This window comes from Embiotoca jacksoni, unplaced genomic scaffold, assembly GCF_022577435.1.
Source record: "Embiotoca jacksoni isolate LCO1_2020_lvr unplaced genomic scaffold, fEmbJac1.0.p SCAF_20, whole genome shotgun sequence".
NCBI classification, from domain to species: Eukaryota; Metazoa; Chordata; class Actinopteri; family Embiotocidae; genus Embiotoca; species Embiotoca jacksoni.
In genome coordinates this window covers 3,976,628-4,001,784 of record NW_027185341.1, presented here as the reverse complement: position 1 = coordinate 4,001,784, position 25,157 = coordinate 3,976,628, and the positions used below count along the sequence as shown (strand labels likewise).

General features: G+C 39.1%; 1 protein-coding gene across 6 annotated transcripts in view; it reads right to left on the bottom strand.

The window, feature by feature from the left end:
• Positions 1 to 79: 79 nt before the first annotated feature.
• LOC138202044 (voltage-gated potassium channel KCNC1-like) overlaps positions 80 to 25,157 on the bottom strand; it is a 49,677-nt gene continuing 24,599 nt past the window's right edge. For 2 of the 6 annotated variants that reach the window (XM_069155722.1, XM_069155723.1), the window contains exons 3-5: positions 21,822 to 22,803; positions 20,148 to 20,342; positions 11,479 to 18,162 (exon numbers count right to left, since the gene is read on the bottom strand). In XM_069155722.1, coding sequence (XP_069011823.1) covers positions 17,897 to 18,162; positions 20,148 to 20,342; positions 21,822 to 22,803 — 1,443 coding nt within the window. In that variant the 3' untranslated portion in view covers positions 11,479 to 17,896. The other 4 variants (XM_069155727.1, XM_069155724.1, XM_069155728.1 and 1 more) reach the window with 4 other exon arrangements.

Sequence of the window (25,157 nt, the reverse complement as noted above, 5' to 3'; positions counted from 1 at the left end):
CATACAGTATCCGTCTATTGAGCACAGGAGCACATATGTCATCATAATATCAGAAACCTCAAACAAACTGACACACATCTGACATTACTTTTTCATTTATTTTAAGTTGATTTCAATGATTTTAAGCAATTTTTAATGTGTCTGAAAAAGCATCTCATGACTGTTAATCAGTTATTCATTCAAGCTGCTATGGAGATTGGTTCACATTAGATCGCATTGACATTCATACATTTTTAAGTCTCAATAGTAGAAATATGTTCAATTATGACACTTTATTGATATGTTTCTATTTTTTTCCTCAAAATATAAAAAGATAGATCATGAACATTCCATTGAAATATACTTTATACAGTTCTTGATGAGTTGCTCTTTGTGTTCCAACATTTCAAAAAAATAAAATCCGGCAAAAGTCACCATCAGATACTCCAGTGACCACCTCTTCTCCCCATTCACTCTCCTACTAAGACCGCAGTACAATGGACTAGTACTTAAGTCTGTTTTATACAGTTTGACAGCATGTAAAATGAACATACGTCTTTTATCTTTGGAATGCTTACGTGGATGCAATGATGCTAATATGTAATATTAGATGGATGTATGACCTTTGTGTTGTTCATCACATTATTTCTAATTAAAATAAGATATTAAATATATTAGAAAAATCTATTCAGTATGATAACATCTCCTCTAAAACAACTCTGGTCTTATCAATTTGTAAAATAAAATATTTTTTTTTCGATTAGTGTGATTGCTAAAGTCACTCTATGGTAAGCCATAAAGCCACTACACATGTGGTTGCAATCATCTGAACTGATGACAGAACATCTGTGTCTCAGGGAGCATACAGTAAGTGTCGATCAGTGGCATTCGTGGTGCAGATTGCATACAGTGTCCTCAATTTAAATAGAAAATAAAACATATTCAACAGAAACAGGCATGTAAAAAAAATAAACAGGATGCCATTGAGGATGTGTCATCCAAGGACCACATGACACCTTCCAAATACCTGCAGATGACATGCCATAATATTGTCCCTACACATCGTGGCAAGCGGTGGCACCTTACCATGTAAAGCATGTTTTGTTCTTTTGGTTGTGTGAGTGTTTTTCACATGAAATCTATAACAGGTTGCAAACTTTAGAAAATAAAACAGACTTAGCACTCTCGACATTGTAACTCATTCTGTTCAACGTGTCTAAATCAAATGGCAGTATTATGCATTGGAAAAGGAAAGACATCTTTTTTTTTTTTTCAGCCTGGCATCGGCAGAGCAGTCACAATGTGGAGAATGACGAAATGGCAAAAAGTAAACGGTGAAAAAATAAGGTAGGAGAAAGAAAAAGAAGACACTACTTGGCCATAAAAACACAAACAGCGGGGTGAAGCACACAAGTTTTTCCACACGTGCACACCATTGCGAGACGTTCACCTCTGAAGTATTCATAAACATCTTTGTGACCATCAAAGCCATTGTAGCTTAATGCCTTCTGAAATGGGAAGTGAAAGGGCGAGTTTTAAAAAGATACGGGACCCCAAAACAAAATCCAACAGACCATTTTTGCAAATAGACAAAAGTTCTAGACCCTGTAAAACCAGTGTAGACTCGACAGAACTCTTGAATAGTCTCTGCAGTCTACATCACGCCACTGAGTCTCGTGTTCTGGTGAGCCTCCGACTGCAATGTACTAGGAATGGACAGAAGACCATTCAGCTGCCTGAGCTGAGCCCCGGACCAGCAGGGCCTGAAACTCACTTGGAAAGCCAAGCCAAAGGACGAGGTGCTTGGTGAGCACTCAACATCGACTTCTTATTGTTAGATTATTATCAATCTCCTCTTGGTGGACACTGGTATTTCTCATCCTGTCTTTCTGACATCATTTTGGAAGCTCTGGGTCTCTTTGATTGGTGCTCACATGACTGAGTTGTGCCAGCTGGATGACGGTCACTCCATGGTAAAATGACGGATGCGAAGACCTGACCATCTTTAAAAAAAAGAAAAAAAGAAAAAAGAAAACTTAAGACAAGCTACCTCTACACACTCATGCTGACACCGTGAGTGTGAGTAGTTCTCAGTTGCCTCTCGGAGGAAGACGTTTCTGCTCTACAACACGGCACAGTGTTTTCTAGTTATCAGGACGGGATTCATGACAAACAATGATTAGGAGGCTAAAGGGAATATGTCAAGACTCTGTTCCCCTCTCGAGAGATTATCAAGTCATAATGCATGCGTTTTTTTACACATCACTGTGAGGTGTTCACATTATCCTCGTCTATATACTAGAATTTATTATGTTATAAAAGAAAGATAGCAAAACACCTACATCCACGCACACCAGCAACACACCTGAGTCCTTAAAACCACACGTAAACTTTGGAATGGCAGTTGGTTCCATGCAAACCTGAAATCTCTCTTGACTGTTCAGCACAGTATCTCTCCTGGTCCTGTTGGGTTTTATTGGATAACGCGCACTTCCATTAGGGCGAGTGGAACAGAACTGCCTACCCAAGAAAAAATCCTGCCAAGGGACATCCAAGGCCTTTACGAATCTCTTAAACACTGAGGCTTTGAGGATTACTCGAAGGACTCGAGGTTCTCCGTTTGACCTGCTACAATCATGTGACAACTCTTTTATTATTGCCAAAAGGAAAAAAAAAAAAGAAGCAAACTATGTGTACTAATCAAGCTGTCAAGTTGTGGTGTGGAGAGCTGTTGATTGATCTAGAACTGCTGCTGCTGTTGCTGCTGCTGCTACAGAGGTTGTGCAAATGATTCAAGGAGGAAAACATGGGGATTCACAACAAACATTCTTTGCGCAGATGCTATAGGCAAAGTCTCGAATGATCGCTGCTGATTGAACCGTTTGAAAACATACTGCTCAATGCAACATAAAATTAAAAAAAAACAACACTGGAATGAAGAATGTAGGGCAGTAGTAGCAGAGAGATTTCATCAAACAAAACATAGTTCAGGGTGTACTTTTGCAAACATACATGTTTCAATATTCACATTTTTTTTTTACTCTTCAAAACAAAATATAGCTCTTCTCTTTCATTATAATCTTTTTTAAAACATTAATTGCATATAACATTTTTTTAATTCATTTTATATATACTTTTTTTTGTATCTCTAGCACCCTTGTCTTCAACTAAGGGCTTGCAGAAAAGACAGTCATGCAAAGTAGTCATGCTGGTAAACAAAGTTACAAAAATGCATTATCTTTTTTTTTTTCATTTGTTTATCTCAGCGTCCATCACTTGTCATCCCCACGTCTTTATAGGCAAGAGTCTGTCATTGCTCATTGTCTTTCAAACAAAAAACAAAAAAACATCATCCCAGTGCTTATGGGGTGAACAACTCTGCAAACCCCTCATGACAGAATAATTCCATCTTTTTCCAGGACTTTGACTCCATTTCATGATGCCAGATATTCTTTCCGCATTTGCATCTGATTTTTTTTTTTTCTCTCTCTCTCTCTCTCTCTCTCTCTGGACCTTTTCTGCTCAGAAACACCTCCTCCAAAGTCATGGAGAGTTGTAGATTTGTTTATCAAAATATAGATTTGTTCTCTTTGTACACTTCCACACTGGCTCTCTACTCTTGGTCCACTTCTTCTCTAAGGACTCCCCTAAATGGGCCACCTTCATCTCGACATTGACTCGCCTGTGAAGCAGTCGTTGGCAGCAAGAGGGACGAGAGAGAGATGGGGCAGTATGCATCTGGGGAGTCTTGTACCTAATTGGCAGTGTCGGCCTTTGTGTTAAGAGGGGAATATTTATCTGATTGGTCCCGAATTTCCAGCTAATGGATAGTTTTATGTGTCCTTCGAGTACAGGGTGTCACTTTTGTTGGAATTTAGGCAGGCCAATATCCAGGACCGATGAGGTTCTAGGACTTGTTTTGCCTCCCTTGTCAGTCTTTTAGCTCCTATAGTGACTGAGTACTGTGTCAGTCAGATGTGAGGAAAAAATACTGTTATATTTAAATGTGCGTATAGGAATGTGATGCTTGTGGCAGTTAAAGGACTAAGTTCTTCAAGAGGAATGACTTTGTACCAAACAGAGACAATGTCCAGTATGAGGGTGAGTATAAACCTCACCCTAAATGGGAACTTCTCCTAATCTATAATACATTACAGAAGGTCATTCAGCAAGTGCATGCTACAGGACCTTTGGTTTCCCCACATGGATTTTTTTTTTTTTTTTTTTTTTTTTTTTCCGGCAAGCCCATGTCAGTACATGAGAGATAAAGAGAAGTCTTCTTCCACAATTTTGTCACAGCGACTGTTTCATGTCAGTGTAAATGTACAGTAAATGCCATACATAACTTGTTCGAGGTGATGCTACATGTGCTTCATTTGTTCATCTTCATACAGTAGTTAGTGCTGCTTTTGATTATCTCGTGAGGAGGGCAGTGTTTCAGTCTGATAGACGTGAATGGAAGACATAGGTTCAGTGGCAAACATACTATACAAGTGCTCAACTTGAATGAGGGACTATCGTATGGATGTAGTATTTGTGCATCTTTTTTCTTTTTCTTTTTTTTTGGAATGTCAAGAGCTTTAATGAGTAAGACCAATCCTTTGTCTCTCATGTACTTGCGCTATATATATATTTTTTTCTTCTCCGCAAAGGAACCCATGAGGAAAATGACATCTAGAAGATCCCTTGAATGCATAAATTCCTCTCTCGTTGAACTGTTGGATCAAGTCAAGTTATTTCCCAGCCAACAAATGCTACAATATGTTAGCAGAGATGCTACATTGTTCATTCAGTCCAGTTGAAGACAAGTGTTTTTGTTTTTTTTTCGGAAACTTGTGAAGTTGCTCAGTTGTTCAGCACTGCAGACGGTGCTGAGTTGGTCATCATACAAGATGGCGAGTATAAGGTTGTCAGAGAGATGTCATCTGGAATGTGTAATCAGGAGTCCTTTTCTCTCCCAAAGTGTGTCAGTGCAATGCTCAGTCAGTTTTCCAAAAAACAAAGAAAGGTCAGTCAGGCAGTTGTCAGAAGTGTGGTCGGAGTTCCGAGAGGCTGCTTTGGTAACAACGTGAGGAGCAGACCATGTGATTTTTTTTTTTTTAAACTCATGATTAACCTCTGGTCTCTCTTGTCACCCCAAAAGATCTCCGTTAAACTGTCCATCCGTGTCACACCTGTCGCTTACGTGGCTCCCGCCGCAAATTTGTGTTTACTGGTTACTGACTCCTCATTAGAGAGAAGGCGAATGCTAGAAACTTAACACTGTGAAGACAAGAACAGAAATCCATTAATATTAAGATCACAGAGAATAAATAGAATATGCAAAAAATCATGTTCAGTGACACTAAAACTAAAATTGTAACATTACGAGTAAACAAGTGTATCTAGATTGATTTATAGAAGTGCTCAACTGGTATAAACCAATCTTAGTTGTAAATTGTTGATTTTTCTTGTTGTCATGTTTGGAATTTGTCAATTACTTGAATATCCACAACACAGTTTCATAATGTTACAAACTTTATGTGCAATAGGAAAATAATCAGGGATTACCATTACCTGTAAACTGCAGGTTAACTGTGTCAGAATGAGGTGCACAAATTTGAATTGTAATGACAACTCAGCTACAGCTACAAAAATAGTCGACCTCATAAAGATATGTACAGAAACACAGTTGGCACATAAGTTATTCTTGAATTGCAACATCAAGAAATGGTGACAATAACCAGCCCGGTAACTACAAAAAACTACAAAGAAGCATGTAATACACCTGTCGGCCTACTAGAGGACACTGTCAGTTCCACGTTTTGCCTCGCGTGGGCGTGACAAGTACGCACCTGCCTAGTCACATGACCAGAAGAAGATCATGTGATGAAGTACAAAGAGTAATCAAGTTCACACAAAGAGGAAGCTTGGATTGGTTGGATTGAACAAAAATAGGTGTTGCACTTGGAAGATTGATGTTGCAGTACGAGAGAAAGCAAAAGTCAATGTAAAATTCTTCTAAGTACCATAAATTACTTGCATAATGTGACATATTTGTTTTAACCTACGAGATTTAGGTCAGATTACGTATGTGAAATAACTTATTCTAAACCCTAACCACATGATGTTTTTTTGGGCCTAAACTGAAAACGATTTACTTTACACCTAGGCGAGGCAAAACATGACACTGACAGGGTGTCTTCTGTTGGACTGACGGGAGTATTACACGCTTTGGTGTGACACCGGATTGCAATAAAATTTGTGGCTGAGATTATTAGCAAAACAAACAACAGACTGAATGAAACAAGCTGCCAGCCAACTGACTCGCACCATCCTCTCCACTCTGCCAACTCTCAACAAATATAGCAGTCATTTTTTTACAGGGGTGACTTATGTACACAACATTTCAAAGCTAACAAGATTAGGTGATAAGGAGGTTATTTACGAGTGTCTGTCTATATGTGTGTGTGTGTGTGTGTGTGTGTGTGTGTGTGTGTGTGTGTGTGTGTGTGTGTGTGTGTGTGTGTGTGTGTGTGTGTGTGTGTGTGCAAACTTTCATTTGAATGACATACACACTTCATGGAAGAACCCATTTTTGACAGATGGACACATACAAACATACTCAATGCTATTCATGGAGGTTTTCACATAAAAAAAATAAAAAAAAAGGGATCGTCGTACTTGGAGTTACACACAAGCTGACACAGTTTCAGGAGGCTTAACCTCCACTTTAAACTACACACCATGCAAACACAGGTCCTAATTCAAGAAAAGTTGGTCAGCAACAATACGTTGAGCATTTTCAATCCTTTGCCTTTTGCATTGTACAATATTTATGGGCAGATTAAACACTTCTGCTGTGGTCTCAATCAAACATCAATCTACAACACAAACATGATTGTTATTGCAGCTGTATTGGTCCCATGAGCTCTTCGTTTCATTCCCTTCTTCTGTCATTGTCCGCTGTATAGGTGCCATTTTCTCCAGACAAAAGCTATTAGCAAGACACAGTTCATTACTTACAAAGAAAGTTGGATATTTAGTCAACTGTCAGTAAGGTCTTTATGTATCCTATGTGGCAAAGTCGGCAGCTGTCAATCTAACCCACCACGATTATGAACGTAAATATATTCAAATTGAATGCAATTTAACATTCCATTAAATGTAAACATAAAGGCAATGCCATGTCTGACACTTTTTCAGGTGTCAGGTGCATACACCTGTTTAATTTCCCAAAGACATTTACACAAAATCAATCAACACCTTATTGCCAGATTTCTAAATTCCTGCATGATGTCACACTGGCAGCTGTTTTGTGTGACATAAGATAATATTCCATAATTCGTGGACAGTGCGAGCTAGCTAACCTTCTTCCCCACACTCACAAAGTATACATAGATATATTCATTTCATATGACTTTAATGTATTCACATGTGTAGATACAGATATGTACATATTCAGTAATACCCACTGGCCTATTAAGCATTTCTTCAAAGGTTGAGCTAGTTAAATCTAGCTGGTTTGCATCCTAAATTGACATCAGAGCCTACAGGGGCCTCATAGAGGCACTTACAACAAATGCCTGTTTTGTTGACTTAAATAATGTTTGCTTTAGAGTGTGCTAGGTAATTTGAATTGGCCCCTAACTATGTGATATAACTTTTTTTTAACTCAACCGAAAACTCACAGTTATGACATTCTTCAGATCCATTCTGAGACAACACAAAGCAAATATTAATAAATACAGGACTTAAATAATGACAAATGTTCAGATCAAAGTGGTGTGAGATTGTGTTACTCCTCTCACCCATTGTCACTCATTAGTTACAGTATTAAAGAAACATTCCCCTGCAGATATAAAGGATGGACGGACATTCTTCTTCTCTGAGACAAAAAATGTACACTCAAATAAAGTGGCACACCAGTGTACGTCAAAACATCTGCAAACTGTAACATCCACATTGTGGAGTCATTTCATGATTATACAGTATGCATGTGCGCTTAGAAGGTGTGATGAGGTTTTGAGCACTGAGAAAAGTGATGCCGGCAAAAGTTACAGACCAAAATACAGGTTTGCTCATTTGGACTAAGATTGAGGATATAACCCCGGCTAATCAGTGTATGTCACCGCATGCGTTACTTATTACATAGTCACAAACGGTTTCTTTTAGGTGAAATACGTTTAAAAACCTACAGTCCCAGAGTGTCCCTACCTTTAACTGTACAACTTCAGTACATTATACATCAAGGAGCTATCAAAAATCCCCGGATTCACTGGAGAACCAAATCCCTGCATGCTGTATCACATACTTTCAGACAACACTTAAAATACTGCGTTTTTTTTTTTTTTTTTTACATCATAATGGTGAAATGTATCAACACAGAGTATAAGCACAAATGTTTTATAACTTTGGTCTGAAAATATGTGCAACAGGCTTCGAAAACCTGTTTCAGAACAAAGCCAGGCAAGCATTACTTTTTGCAGTGAGTGTGTGGTAGGATCTATCCCAAATGAGACACTACAGCTTCAAGAAAAACATTCAAATGATGTCATAGCTTTCATCTTTGTACTGCATATCTAAGTTCTCAAAGTTAAGGGGTCTGGAAGCACGTCGATTTTTAGACAAAATGGCAGTCAGGACTGTAGATTATGACATCAGGACTATCAGGACCTGACGGACTTGTTTTTCCTCTCGATTTCAGTCTTACTACATTTAATGTTAGTTAAACATCTTTAAGGACAGTTAAATACAACATTGTATTTTTTGGGGGGGACAAATGTTATTTTAGACAATCAGTGGTACAGAAAAGTCATTCCTTACAATGAAATACAAATTACCAGTACAAGTGAAGAAAATATATAAAACCATTACAAAACAGAAACAATTAAAAAAATGGCATCAACAACATCAAAAACTGTCATGGACTACATTGACTTGAAATAAAACAAGACAAATGGCTCATGTCATCAGAAGACTTTTGAACACTTAGATTTGCTAAAAAATAAAAAAATAAAATGATTGGACTGCCTACTAAGTCTGTGCATTTTTAAGATTAAAAATATATTTGCATATTTACATATGTATGTGCACAGCATATTTTCCAGCATTAAAGTAATATTGCATGTTTATTGCACATGTAAATGTGTCATCCTTTTTAAAATCTTTTTTGCTCAACTTTTAAGATACTGTAAGATCTATTTACATGTAAAGATGGGAAATTAAGGATGGTATAACCTCAGTTACAAAAAGTGCTTCAAAGTGACCATGTATTTGAGGGGGGCATTAAATTGTAACCATTGATTAATATCAATTTGGTCATTTTAATTGGATTTGGATAAATATGTAGACAAAACTAAACAATTGAAAAAAAAATAACATTTATATTATATATATTTAGTTCATCCATGTTTTGTATTATAGCTCTTATCTTGTGCCAACATGCAAGCTCTAAAGGTTAGTAAATTAATACCAATTGTTAATAAAGTGCTTGTATTTGTTTTAACTGTATAATTAATTATGCAGTCATCCATATCTGGCTTTGTACATTTGCTGTACTTAAGATTCTTTATATTAATTTTTGAGAAGCTTTCTAAATATATTACATTTCTTCAAAGAATTGAAAGCTTACAAGTACATATTTTATTTTATATGACTGCCCTGATTAGGATTTCTTTAAAGGTCCATTCAGTCATTTTCTATCATCAGCAATTCGTAGGTGTGATCTGTTAGCGAAGGCCGGTAGTAAGTAAAAAGCTAGTACTAGCTCGGCTACCTCCATTGATCACATGACTATTGCCTTGCGCCCTCTAAAGGCCAAACTGCATTAATGCAGAACAGCATGTGCCAAAACCACACCAGTGGTGCCAAGGCAAGCGCAGCACCCTGACGCGCAGCACTCTTTTCAGAGAAACGGTTCTGTCGTACTTCAGAGTTCCCGCAACAGTTCTTCTTCTCCTCTGCCACAGGAGCAGAGGAGAAGAGGCAGCTCGGTAATCTTCTTGTCGACTTTCCTCTGTTGAGGTTGAGAAATTCCCCGAGCTATGCAACTCGCAATCACATCGTTATGAAAACAGTGTCAACAAATATATTGCCTGGTGGGCCACAGCTCTGGAGACTGACTCTTTAGTGGATAAATACATTTTAGTTCGTGGGTGTCGACATGATTTTAAATTATCTACAAGGTGCTGAAATATTTTTAATGGTAGATGTTAGTAACCTATAGTATGATCAATTTTAGTGTGGAAAAAATGTCTTTGCACTACAGTGCGACGCTTCCTGGTGCTGCAGGCGTTAGCCTATTGACGCGGCGCGGCGCCAAAGTGTTTTCATCTTTCCTCCTCCTCCTGACACCAAACAACCTCATCCTGCTCCTCCCCTCGGTAAACTGAACTTTTGCCCTGACAACAGCTAAACATGGTCGTCATGGTTCGAACTTTGCACGTGACAGTCTACAAGGTCTTGAAATAACAAAAAGTTGAATAAATCTTCTTCATATTTTTGAGATATGATTGTTATAATTGCATATATGATGATGATAATGATAAATACACTATATCGAATCCTATCAGATAACATGCCAACAGCTTCCAAAAATGACTGAATAGACCTCTAACTGTACAGCGTAAGGTAACAATGGCATATATGGGAGCAATTTTCAGGAGGCATTTTAGGCTGCACAACTATGATTGTTCTTATTGTACAATCCTCATGTTCTTTTCATTTACGTCAGGGTTTTTGTTTGATCAACATTATATATTGCTTCACTTCGCTGTAAAAACTAGTAAGGTAAAGTGTCCGATGATGTCATGATGATCATTATTTTTAAGAGAGGATTACCAAAATGATGTCTACGCAGTACACACATTAATATTCACAAAAGACAGAAAGTAGAAACTTGTTCAACATCAATCTAGTCTATAAATGAAGTTTTTCTTTGGCTAAATGAACTGAAGTTTTTTGTTTCATGATCATTTCCCTGGACAGTGTTGTGAGCTTAGTTTTGTTGAGTCCAGAACACACAAAAATGGATGTATATCTACACATTTAAGTTTTAAAATGCAACTGTGCACATATTTTCATAGTTTTGTTTTTTTTAAACCCATGATATTATTCTATTTACTAACCAATCCAAGTATTTTTTTTTTTTTTACATTTCTTTAAAGCTAAACTTTGTATTTAACCCCATCCGCTGTTGGATTTACAAGACAAGAGGTCGTTCTTTCTACATTCGAGTTCATTTTACGTTATTGCTTTTGTATTTGCACGGTGTACAATGCAAATGGAGGCTTCAATGTGATCGGTCTGCAGCTAATCCTCTGCACCTCTTATCATCCAATCATGGACATCCTTTCTGCTACAAAATGGAAGGAATAGGGGAACGGCAGCGGCGCAGAGGACCTGGGGCCTCATAGGTCTCAAAGGGAGGACTAGTGATAGGAGCGAGCCTCAGAGATGACCCAGCCATTCCCGATATGTTATTGAGACTGCGAGATTTCTCGTAGCCCGTTGCTTTACGAAAATAATTTTAACCGTGGATTGATTCATTATATAATGTGTATTTGTTTTGATTTCATATGCAAATCAAATAAATGTTGAGATGTTTGGGCATTTTAAGACAGATTTTACATATTTAGGTGGTTTGTTTTGAGTTTTGAAACATGAACATGAGGTTTACGATGTTTTAAGAGGAAATCAAAAAGAAAAGAAGCATATAAGTGAAAGGAATAACCCGAGGGTAAGATAAATGTTATCAAATCATAAAGACATATAAAGGAGAGACGAGGACAGACAGAGACAAGACAGACAAGACAAGACAAAACAAGAAAATGCGAGTTATGATATGTCGTTTTTTTCTCAAAACAAAAAAGCAAAAATTTCTTTGATATTAAAAAAGCTAACAGCAATTCTCGGCCGATTGCATAAATCACCCAACATTTTCTCATGAGGAGGGTAATGTCCAATGTTTGGGTGTTTTAGACATATATTTGGCCAAAACTACTGAAAGAGATGTCACTGATACAGTGTAGGAGTTGACCACATGAAGCTTATATATGCCCCCAATGAATTTATATAGAACAGGTAATTGATTTGTGTTAAACTTCATTTACAGCCAACTTAGTATTTGCTTTTGGTTGCTGTAAACTTCAAATGGCCAACACAGAAATGTCCTTTCAGTAACATTTACAAACACTTCCTATCCCCCGGTAATCGCATCCTGAAATGAAACCACATTTTTCTACAGTGGGAAATGACACGTGGTAGGAAAGAGTGATTGAATGACTAAATCCAGCCGCGCAAGTGACTTTGAACTATAATGCATAATACTTGCACTGCTCAAGGTACGTCTACAGTAACCAATTTATGTAAGGAATAGCTCATTGGCCTTTGTGTCCTTTCCCGCTGTATTTCTGGTGTGTAACAGCATGCAGAAGTTGAGTTCTCCCTGTAGGAAGCAGCCACAGAGGAGGCAGTGCTGTGCTGACGGAGTGTTGTTGCATCAGGTGAAGTGAAAGACACCATTGGTAGGTAGCAGCATTCTGCTCTAACAATGGCTAACGGACAATATAATGGGTGGAGTTTTACAGTTTCATTAACGATGTGTTTTCTCAGCTGAATATTAATTCTAATGTAATGCAGTAATGCTAACAGAGTTTGTGGTAAAATCTTGAAGTTACAAGTCCATGTTTTTGTCAAACTCCAACCATCACATGGCCACAGTCAGACAACAAAGAACACTCATTGGTACAGTGTTACGCCCTTTGTGCCTTCCTGCTGAAAAGGTAAAACAAAAATACAGCAATATTGTGCTGCAAAGTGGCCAAGTCTACCTCTCTCGATAACGCATCATTTGAACCAACCACAAATAAAAGTACTTTTTTTTTTTGCTCAGGTGCATTACTTGGATGGCTGCTCAGTGAAATATTGATGATGCATTTTCACCGGGCTTCTTAGGCTTCATGTCACACAAAGATTTCTCAGAAGCTGTATGGAAAATCGGTGGTGCTGCTTCATTCTCAAGTTCACTTACGGAAAGATTTTGTTTATACTGCCTAATAGTATCAAGACAAATTGTCAGGTTGCATAAAAATGGCAGCCATATTTTTGATGTTTGCTGACTCAGTTAAGGGGCAACGACAGGAGGAACGACTACAGCAGTAAAAAAAAAAAAAAAAAAAAAAAAAAAAAAAAAAAAAAAAACTTTTCAAATTATGGAAATACTGTAGAAGAATGCTCGCTAGTAAATGCTGACACATAATCAGAAAAATACCTCAACTAACTAATGCTTATTAGCTTGATAAAGATATTATTCTCAAGATTTCAAACCCTCCTTTTGATACCACACGCCCTCACACACGCGCACACACACACACACACACACTCACACACACACACACACACACACACGGGATTCACAGGAAATTCCGTGTGCATTTAATCCAGTGTAAATTATGTCAGCTTCTCGGTTTACTGCTGGCTCTCAGACTCGTGCCAGAGCTGTATAAAGTTTCCCCTAATGCAAACAGAACATTTGCTGCTGCTGCTTCATATTAAAAGCATTCAACTGCTGACATATGGGGTGGCTTTTACTGTTAAACAGCGTCAGGAAACAAATTGTGTTTGTGTTTTTTTATTCATTAAGAATGTGGCTACAAAACAACACGGTTGTATTTGTCATTTCGGTGACAGATCGTACAGTTCCTACTACTTATCAATGTCAGCGCGGATGTTGCCAAATGGAGCAAGAGTGAAATCTTGAGGATACTCTAATTTAAGTAGGGTTATTTTATTTAAATGTGCAACAAACTACTGTGCCATATAATATTGTTCACTTCAATAGTTGCAGACTACTAAAGCTTTAATATAAAAAAATAAAATCCATTGGGGTACTTCTATATTACTTCTGTTGTTATAGAAATGTCTCAACAGCTCATTAGTGAGTTATATGAAGCTAAATATTTAGGAACTGCTTTACTACAGATTTAAATTATGCATTATAGGACTTTAAAAATATGTTTGGAGGCGTCTATTTGAAGTTAATTTGTTTTTTTATTCTACTGAGAAAATCCTTCAGATTTATTCTTCGTGATAAGCAGAAGTCTGCATGCAGCATGCCGAGTGGAGAGACAAAGAAAAAGAAGAAGAATACACACTGCTGATGTGATTAAATGAAGACTAACGGCACTGTTTTATATATTTTATAACTGAACTAAGACTAAACTGGTGAAAGTAAAGGTGGTCATGTTTGTAATCCTGAATCGTGGCTTTCATGTTGGATCTGTAGCATTGATAGATGTCCTTTTTAATTTGCAACACTTGTCATATCAGTAAAATATGAAGAAGAAAGTAAAAAAAAAAATAGATCATCTGTTCATGAGACAAAAGGTGAAACTGATGGAGAATAATGAGGATCAGACAGTAACGTGGTTCTGATGATCGTGATGGTTTTTAGTTGACTGATATTAGTGTCTTTTTTGTATGAAAGTATTTCTTTGACAATAAAAATCCTTGTGAAGTTCATCGTCTCAGCCACTGCAGTCTGTCACAGTCTGCTCTCCTCCTCTCTGAGCTATCTGCTGTATTTACAACAACATCAGCAGGGTTTTGTGCTCTGGGATTCTCCATCAGGGGAGATGGAGAGTTTCTGGCTGTCACTGTATTCAGTGATGACATAATTCCTGCCCAAAGTCACACTTCATTTACACTATGGAGGGAGTATTTACCTACCGAGAGTCAGACTTTAGTTACACTTGCACTGCAGTGGCGGCCTGGGGATGGGATGGAGAATGAGTGTTAATCACAGAGGGAGATGTAGAGGGAAGACAGAGTAATGGAGAAAAGAGCTGCAAATATTGTGGCCAGATTGTTTACCCAGGAAATAGTTATGTAAAATCAAACATATAGACTCAAAATAATAGACTTAAACATTCGTGTATGTACTGTATGCGTGTAGGAGGCAGAGAACTACTTGACCGTCTCTATTTCTTACCTCACACGTGTCCTATCATTTCATGGGGGTGTGTTTGCGATGGAGACGCAGGATTTACTGACTGCTCACGTTCTATTCTTAGCGTGGCCACACACTGTATCATTCTTGCATGGGATCAATTGCCTGTTAAAGATGGTGTGATTTCCTGTTACCCATGATTAGAAGTATTGATCTCCCTATAACCATTACTGAAGCCACAATGTGAGCATACAGTACATACAGTACTTTCCATGTCTTTTTGGGAAACTAGAGAACGTGCAACTTTATCCTGCATCCTCTCCTTAGCAGTATGAAGGTCACATAGACCTCTACAGTGTCATTAAAACTTGAATACATTTGTATTTCATACTTATACTTATCATACACATACGTGAGCATTTATCATATGTACATCCATATACGGTACACTGTACATATATACAGACCATGTATTTTTCCTTTAACGAGGTAAAAATCTGGCTCAGGCTGAATATTTGCAGAATGTAGTGAAGAGGAAACAGTAAGACACACAGAGTGGAATTGTTACACACGTTTGAACATGCATGTCGATGAAGAACAAGTTTTACATACTGTGTAAACCTAGAAGAGCAGAGACAAGTGGACTGACAAGCGTTACCACATAAAACACGTGTTCACACAAATAAGTTTGCACAAGAAACTTTTTAGGAGTTAAATTTTGAGTTATTATTCTGTAGCTTGTTGTAATAAGCCACTTACTGCAATAAAGGTTGTCTACAGCAGAAATTGACTGTGGTAAATAACTTTGCATGAGCGCAGGTATAAAAATTCTGTGGTGGCTTAGTTTAAGTGAATATCACAAAACCATAGGGATTTAAAAATACTTCCACCAGCAGTCGATCCTAATCAATAACTGAATTATAAATCAATAGAGTAAATAATGGGAGGATGAAATGTGGATGAAGAGCAATTTTTTCTAGAACCACAATATTTGATTAGTTCATGAGTGGTAGGAGTTGATAAATAAAGTCGTATGCCTGTTCTTGCATCAAAAATACATTGAAATTTTCACATTATGGCTTTGGTTGAATTTAGTAATAAATAATTAGTTTTTTTGTCAAACCTCCTTGAGAATGTCCTTAACCAGTGAGCTTTGCACCACCTTGTTAATTAATTTCACTGTTAAGTTGGCAGGATTTTTTTTTAATCATTCCAATTTATCGAGGACAGACAGCAGGTGATGGTGAAACTTAAACCAGAACACAGGAGGAACATAGGGGAGGTCAAAACAACAAAAACACAGTTGTACAAAACTCAAAGACATTAAGAGAAAACAGACCACGACCACAGACGACAGCAAAATATAATAACTTTACAGAAACATAACTTAATTCTATGCACACTGAAACAATAAAGCATCCACACTACAACACATAAACACAAATTTCTACAAATTGCTTCAAAATACTCTACAAAAATACTAAATGGAAAATGTACACTCCATGTTAGACACATAAAAAAGCACACACTAGTACCAACAACAACAACAACAACAACAACAACATAACAAAAACAACTTATACAGATATAGTGGAGAGAGAGTGGAGGAGGAGAGAGATAAAAGAAAAAGATACAGAGCCCAACGTGACTGAGGTCCTTGAAGAAGGTCTGTAGGAGCGATTTGGAGTGAGCAATCAGAGGGGTGATTGACCGTTTGACCTTTGTGAGCCATGCATAGAGCACCGGGTGCAGAGGAAGTCAAATGGCCAACGATCAAAAAGAAGGAAAGCTAAGAAAGGAAGTTGCCAAAGACATCTTATGCATATATCTACCAAATAAATCACAAATGAAGCACACAGGAATGAGTTTTAGACAGCGTGAGAATCCCTCTTTAAAAACAAGACGGAGAACATTTATAATCAGCAGAGAACAGGGACAATAACTAAGATTGTTTTTGGCTCATCTTGATGTGCAATATTTCTTGATTACCAGATTTTAACGGCTTTTCTATGCGTAGACATCTTTTTATTTTCACGTAGTAGGAGGGGGGGACAACTCCCTGGACAGGTCATTTGTCCATCGCAGGCCGTTATATACACACGACCTTGTCATCAAATGCCAGAGAATCAGGTTTCAGAGGAAGCAAGAAACAGATCGAATTCCTACGGTTATTTACTGTATGCACCAAGAGAAATCTGTTTCTTTACTCAACGGGGCTCGGCATATTCATCCACAACCTGAAGGCACAACTTTCCTGTCAGGACCGAGCCTGCTCATTTCTTCCACTGGACTCCCGATTTGCTTTAAAGAGGGATTTTTGAAGCACTTAAATTTCAGTTGTATACATAAGAACCATTTAAAACTGTAGCGATGTCAGCGACCTCTGAATAAAAGGCTCGAGGCTTGCTTACCTGAGACAGCATGTAGCCACTTTTCAGTCAAATCTGTCACAGCGTTTGTTTGTCTGTCTGTCTGTCTGTCTGGTCAGTGAGTGTTTCAGTCACAGAGTGCAGCTTACATTCCTTTTGATTTCTATGCAGGTACAAATACAGTACAGGTCCTGAACTTTGGACTACACTAGGCACTGAAAGCACAGTTACACGGTCCAGGGAATAGTATTTCAGATCCATTACACGCTCGTAGCACAATTCTTTTGTAAATCAGCATTGAAATGTTGTCGCTGATTTATAAATTAAATTGATTTTTTTTTTTATTAAAACAGTCTCAAATGTTTGCTTGGTTTCAGCGTGCCATGTTTCAAGAGGTACTATCCCTTGACATAGATGTCCACTAACCCCAGGAACCATGGGCCTTGGAAAGCTAAAGTACAGCACTGCTCTCACAATCACATCTGTGTGAAGCTAGCACGGCTGGCCAATTGATTTTTACATAAAACGCAACATATGTACATGTAAGCATGCAAATCATTGAGCCTTCACCACATTATTGTCGATAATAAAAGCCCTTGTGCATGAGTACATGTACATATTACATATACGAGTGGAAGAAACTATTTTTTTTTTTTTTTTTTTTTTTTTTCCTTTTTATATATTGCAGTGCGTGCTTTTGTTTGCCACGGTGGAGGTTTGTGGGGCAGGGAATAACATGAATAAACACAGTAGAAGGGAGAAACCAAATTAAGCCACACACGACAACACAAACACAACACTCAGACGGCACTGAGAGGACAGAGACACAGTGTATAACATGTAAGAATGAAAAAGCCCACATACACACGCGTGATATGACACAACCTGAAGAGAGAGACAACAACAACACAGAGGCACATCAGACAACAACGTGACCCGCTGTTTCCCGTTCATTCTTCTTCAGTGGATGTTTTATTAGTTATTGACACAGGACACAACAACTTGGTTATTGTCACTTGAGCTGCTGGATGTGTTTTGCACATGTGCATGCCCACGTGGATGCGCTCTTGCACTCGTGACTGTATGACATTTTAAGCTCTCACACAGACGCGCACGCACACACGCACACGCACGCGCACACACACACACACACACACACACACACACACACACACACACACACACACACACACACAAGTTTGTGCTCTCTACTTATTGTGGGTGTATTGTGGGTCCAGATGTTTTGTAGTTGTTGTTTTTTTTTACATCTTGTACATTGTTCATTGAGACTATCATATTTCATATAATAAAGCAAACTTTTCTGCAAGTAGGATATTGGGCTGAGGTTAGGTTTCATTCAATGAAATACCTCACAAATCAGATGATGAGCCTCAAAATGTCCTTTTCCACCCAAACCTGAATATTCACGTGTTGAAGTTGGACCTAACCTTAGCTCAACTGCTTGCATCAGTCTCTTAAAGTTGACAGCACACTTTCAGGCACAGATAAGACTCCTTACAGGTGACACTTCAAACGCCATCGAACATTTAGACACAACACTGTGAAAAGACTGGTGTATTGGTGATTTGAAGTCATACATACTGTGTGCAGCTGCATCTGTGTTAAAGTGGGTGCTACTGGATATTGCTGTGCCGTAGTTTGTGCAATTGCAAAACATGCTATGTCATGGAGAGCCAGGTCACAGTTTATGGGTTGCTTTCCGTCTAAAGTTAACTAAACTATGGGCTCCTTTATTTATTTATTTTTTTTTTAACTTTTGTCAGTGTTACCTCTGGTCTATGGTTTGATCCAGGAGGAGGTGGAGTTTGCATTGAGGTCCTGCTGTAACAGAGACCCTTCCATCTTAAACCAATCCTCAGTCAGAGGGGAGTCTGGGCTGGGTGCCAGGGCTGCTGCCTCTAGTTTGTTGTCAACAAGGGGTGTTGAAAGTTTGGAGGGAGTGTGAGGGAGTGTTTTGGTGCAGGTTGGCGGCAGTGGTGGTGGTTGGATTGCAGTAGTAAATGAGTCGAGGTGTCAGGTTTTCATGAGCATGAATATAATGCACATGGGGGCAGAAAAATAAGGGGGGGAGGGGTTACGTGTAGCACAAAGGAAAGGGGGGGTGGGAGGGCATGGGATTAAAGATGGAGCAGAGGGTACGGGTAACCAGGAGGGTAAATGTGGGGCAGGTTAGGGAGGAGAAGTCGTCAAAGGATTTTGGGGGGGGGGGTAAAAAAAAAAAAAGGGACGATGCAAGGCAGGAGAGAGAGAGAGAGAAACAGACAAGGAGAAACAGAAGTGACGAGAAGTAAATTAATGCATGGTCAACTGTCTGAGTCCAAAAGACAGAGAAAGACGGAGATCGTTTTTGAGCATGAATGAATGTGACATCATGAGACACAGAATGAAATTCATAGACACCATGGAAAGATAGAAGATGTGACTGAGGCCGTGTGAAGAGAAAGGAAAAAAAAAAAAGGAGAGAGGAAGAGGGACAGAAAATCTTTGTCTGACAGAAGAAATAAAACATGATACCAAGCGGTGATGAAAATACAGACAACATGAGTGTGAAGAGGTGGAAACAGAGAGCAGAGCAGAAGGGCAAGGCGTATGTGCACGTGTTGTAATTGTCTGACTGCAGATGTGTGCAAGTTTGGTTTCTAGCTGTGATTAGAGTCTCCAATCTAACCCATGTTTCCTAAATGTTTGATCTGAAAAACATACAGTAACCTACAGGTGCTTTATCTGCATTGGCTGCACACTCAACATATGTAATATATATATCGTCATTTATATAGAGCCTGGCATCTGACAGTGTGTTTATGTAAGATGTTTGTGTTTGCACGTCCGTCTCCTGGTGCAACACATACCTTTCCGCACATTCCCATCTGTGGCGCGGAATTCCCTGGTGTTGAGTAGGAAGCAGGCTCGGTCCTGCTGGTAGCGTTCCCGGGTCGGCCCCCTCCCAATGGGGCTCCTCTCGTCTGGGCTCAGCACTTGGTCGATGGTGGGGCAGTCCTCGTTAGCCAAGGCGGCTGAGGCTGCGTCACCGTTCTGCTTGGAATCTAGATGGGGCAAAGCAAAGGGAAAAAAACTTACAGGAAAATAACTGTATGAGAACTGTCTACTTTATCACAAATACTATAAAAAAAACTTAATGTATATGAATTTAGTTCATGAATCAAGTGTGAAAAAATAAAGCAACTGATTTTTTTACTATAAATTTGCATTTTGAGGTTAATAAGTTAAGAGTCTCCCAAATATAATGAGAAATAGGATTATTATTGATATTGTAAAATAATCAAACACAGTTTAACATTTAAACTTAATGTTAAACATGACTGGTTAGCGTTTAAATACATACATGCTAACAGCCAGGCTTAATTAATCCTTGTGCCTTTCAGTCAGCAGTTACTCTGCGTCTGATCAGCCAGGTTTGGCAATGGTGAAGGACATTAAACCAGGATGCACTGACTGGGCTAGGTCAAGCTTGGCTTTACTCTATTATCCTGGATTTCTTAATTCTGCTTTTATGAAACAGCTCACAGGTCATTAATTAAGAAAACTACCAAATCTTTGCTGATTACAGTGTCCCAGATGTGCACATCTGTAACGGTGTATGGAATTTATGGAAGTTATTTGTTGTTATTCAGATTTCTTTTAAGTTGTGTTATCTACTTGTAGTTCTGCTAACATGGCATTATTTTTTTAATTTTAAAGACTAAACAATGACTGAAGAAAGTTCTGAACGGTGGCCTATAAACTCTTTAAAACTGTCATAGACATGTCGAGTGCCTGCTGAGGAGTCACGCTCAAATATGCTGTTTCTTTGTTGTGTTGCAGCATGATGATACTGCAGAGGAGTCTTGTTTGACAAAAGTTTGACTAATACAACTTCCTGCAAAAGAAAAAAAAAGAAAATCTCCTGACACAACGAACAAAAAGCCTGGAAGAAAGCCAAGCAGACAAGCTGTAGTAAAAGCACTGATGAAACCAATATTTTCTGGCTCACTGATGACTAAGCCGGTAAAGTAATGCATTAAAGGTGCATTATTGTAGCATGTGACTGACGCCTGACGCTGCAGCATGCAAAAAGCAGAGAGCCAAATTACCTCTCTTCCTGATTTTAATGCTAATGCCAGAGAGAAAATATGTGAAGTCAGCCCAAATTGAGATGCATTAAGCTGTTTTAATAGATAATTGAGTTCATTTTCCTTCCATAGTGTTTGTTCTTCACTGGCAGATGGGCGCCTTAAGGCAACCGTGAACCGACCAGTTGATCATAAATTACACATGAGTTCTGATGGGCCAGTGAATTCTCCAGGGTGGCTTGAGAATCAACTATGCATGATGACTTCCTGATAGCCCTGCCTACTTCTTTCTCTTGACACTTTGGCACTCGTGATTCTCCACCCGACCTCTAAAATCAGTGTGCATGTCTAAAATTGTCAGTTTAACACAGATGAATTTGACACTTGAATATAAACTCTTTTTCACCAATATGTTTTTTCAAAAGAACAAAATAAAGGCACTTAATCTCTCACCTCTGTTGATCTCTATAATTTCTTCTTGGGCGAGAGGACAGTCACCCCCCATGCCTCCAGACCCTATCACTCCGCCTAAGACATTTCCCAGGATCCTTTGCGGTGATGCGGTAGCCATTGCCAGGGCATCTGGCTTGCAGTAGTTGGGGGACCCTGGCTGCGGCGCTCGGGGGATATGTTTGTTCTTCTTTTTGGGCAGCTTTTGTTTGGCCATGGCCAGAGAGTAGTACATGCCGAAGTTGTTGACAATGACAGGTACAGGCATAGCAATGGTTAGCACACCAGCCAAGGCACACAGCGCACCCACCAGCATCCCCGACCATGTCTCCGGATACATATCTCCATAACCCAGCGTGGTCATGGTCACAACGGCCCACCAAAATCCAATGGGGATGTTCTTGAAGTTGGTGTGGGCACTGGCTGTTGGGTCGTCTGGGTCTGCGCCGATTCGTTCGGCATAGTAGATCATGGTGGCGAAGATGAGGACACCGAGGGCTAAGAAGATGATGAGCAGGAGGAACTCATTGGTGCTGGCGCGGAGGGTGTGGCCGAGAACACGGAGTCCCACAAAGTGGCGGGTCAGCTTGAAGATTCGGAGGATACGGACGAATCGGACAACACGGAGGAACCCCAGGACATCCTTGGCAGCTTTGGAGGACAGACCGCTCAGGCCAACCTCCAGATAGAAGGGCAGGATGGCCACGAAGTCGATGATGTTGAGGGAGCTTTTGAAGAACTCCAACTTGTCCGGGCAGAAAGTGACTCGCAGCAAGACCTCAATGGTGAACCAAATGACGCACACGCCCTCAACATACGTCAACCAGCTGTCAGTCACCACCTCGTATACGATCTCCTCATGGGTCATGTTGCCCACCGTGACGTTCTCTGTCTTGTTGAGGATGGTGTTGAAGGCCTCGTGCGTCTCCATGCAGAAGGTGGAGATGGAGATGAGGATGAAGAATAGGGAGCCAAATGCCACATACTGGACGGAAGAAAACAGAAAACAGAAAGAAAAACAGGAAGAGAAAGCAGAGAAAGACAAAAGGAAGGAGAGAGTCAGTTTCAAAACAATAAGATTGGAAAAAAAATAGACAAAAAAAAAAAAGGAAAAACAACAGCAATTGTGACCCCACGGCAAAGAAAATAAAACATTTTCACCGAATTGGACAATGAAGCCCATATATAAATATATGATATTAGTACAATCAGTTTAATATTAAACAGCAAAAGTGTCTGCTTATTTTAATATTTATCAGAGCCTGCATTTTGTTTTGAGTCTAGTTGGACCTCTTAAGACCTCAGATCGAACTGACATATGGAGGGGAAACAGAAAAGCAAGATTGAAAGACAGAAATCAAAAAAGTTAAAGTGGGTGGAAAGATCATTTGTTGCACTCTGTGAGGGAGAACACGTGACAGGATGGAGGAATAGAAAAGGAAAAGAAGCTGAGAGGATGAGATAAATAAATAACTGATCATATGGATGCCATAGTAAACAAGTGAGAAATCCCACACGTGATTCCAATAGCGCGCAATTTTTTTCTGTGTTGTACGGCATCGGAGCATGAGTTTGGTGCAACTGTCAAGGTTGCAGTTTTCCCAAAAAGAAACATTTGTTTACAAAGGTAGTATATGATGTCAGGCATTGCAAATAAAGAGTAGACTCATGTTTTGAAATCTGAATTTTTCATTATTTAGAAAGGTAAAATGTTTAAAACATTGGAATAAGTTTTACGAGCAGATAAAACTACAAGTTCACTTGACTGATGGTTCATGTATGTTCAGGTTGTATTACCTTTCACTCAATCATCACATCATTTGACCTACTTCTCAATTCAAATGAGATGTTTATTATAATGAGCACAAGACGTAGAGCATTTTCAAATTCGGAATGTTTTTAAAGTATTGGAAGCAAAGTTGTGGATTTATCCATAACATTAAGTCTGTATTTGGATTAACTGCACACATACTGATTACAATCAACCCATATTTTGACAAATGTATGTTAGCTGCCATCCCAGAAGTACAGAAGAGCCCTAAGAACTTTGTGTCCAACACATTAAGTGTCTTGAACTTGATCTGTAATTAAGGTTTACATAAAACATATTTGTAGCTATAAGGTTTTAGATGCCTTTGCCAAGATACTGTCTTTGTTTCAAATTGAAATGCTCCTGCTGGACCTCCGGGGAGTATAACATCGGTATCCTCTCAACAAGTGGCAACCTTTCTATACGAAAATATCTTGCAGCTCTTTGTTTGCTTGTTCACTTCTAAAATGTTGTCCTCGGGGTAACTTTCATGGACTGAAAGTAGCAAAGTCATAACTAGTGTCCCACAGCAGAGATCTCTGTTGTCTCAGTGAGCTTGTTTTTCACTGTTTGCTTATTTTTTTTTCATCACTCAAAGGCAATTTTCTCGGCCATCTGTTTGATCTGCGAGCTTACTATACTGTATGTACACAAGCTTATTATTCTACAGAAACTCATTCAATTGTCAGTGAGTCAATTACAGTGGCGTGATAACACCAGTCAGTGTGTGTGTGTGTGTGTGTGTGTGTGTGTGTGTGTGTGTGTGTGTGTGTGTGTGTGTGTGTGTGTGTGCATATGTGTGTGTGTGTGTGTGTGTGCATATGTGTGTGTGTGTGCGGCTACTGCACAATCTTTCCCAGTTGTGATCCGTTCCTACAAGCCCTGCAGTGTATTTATAGATGCAGTATACTTTGTGCTTTATCAAATAAATAATAAAACACAGACATGGCCTGAAAACCAAAAGAGAAAGGTAATTCATACTTGAGTGGAGCCCATATATATAAGAAGCCTGAGTGCCCTTAGTGTATTGTGCGTGTCACCGTGTATTTTCGACATTATGCACTTACGTAATATCAAGAGCAACATACTTATAAGAGGAGGCCTTATAACTAAGCAAATGGAGGCAACCAGCCTCAGTTACTTTTTTCTTCAGAGGTCTTGCTTCACCCCCCCCCCCCCCTTTTTTTCTTTGAATTGGAAATTGGATGAGAGCCTACACATATTTCCTCTAAGTGCCTTTATCACGGAAACAGACTAAGGAGAAGACTTAATACTCTGAGCGGCTGTATTTGTTGAGGAGATTAGCTGACGAGCATTTACCCCCCCCCCCCCCCCCCCCCAAAAAAAAAAGAAGAAAAAAAAAAGAAAAGTGACCTTCCAGGAAAGTCAGCGTCAAGTTTAGATCGCTCCATCCGTTAATGTTCTGCAGTCATGTCTACCTTCACTGTATCCCGAATAGTTTTCTAATGTGTATAACAGGTTTGTTCCAGCTTTTCTATTCTTCCATCTTCTGTCCTGCTCACAACCAC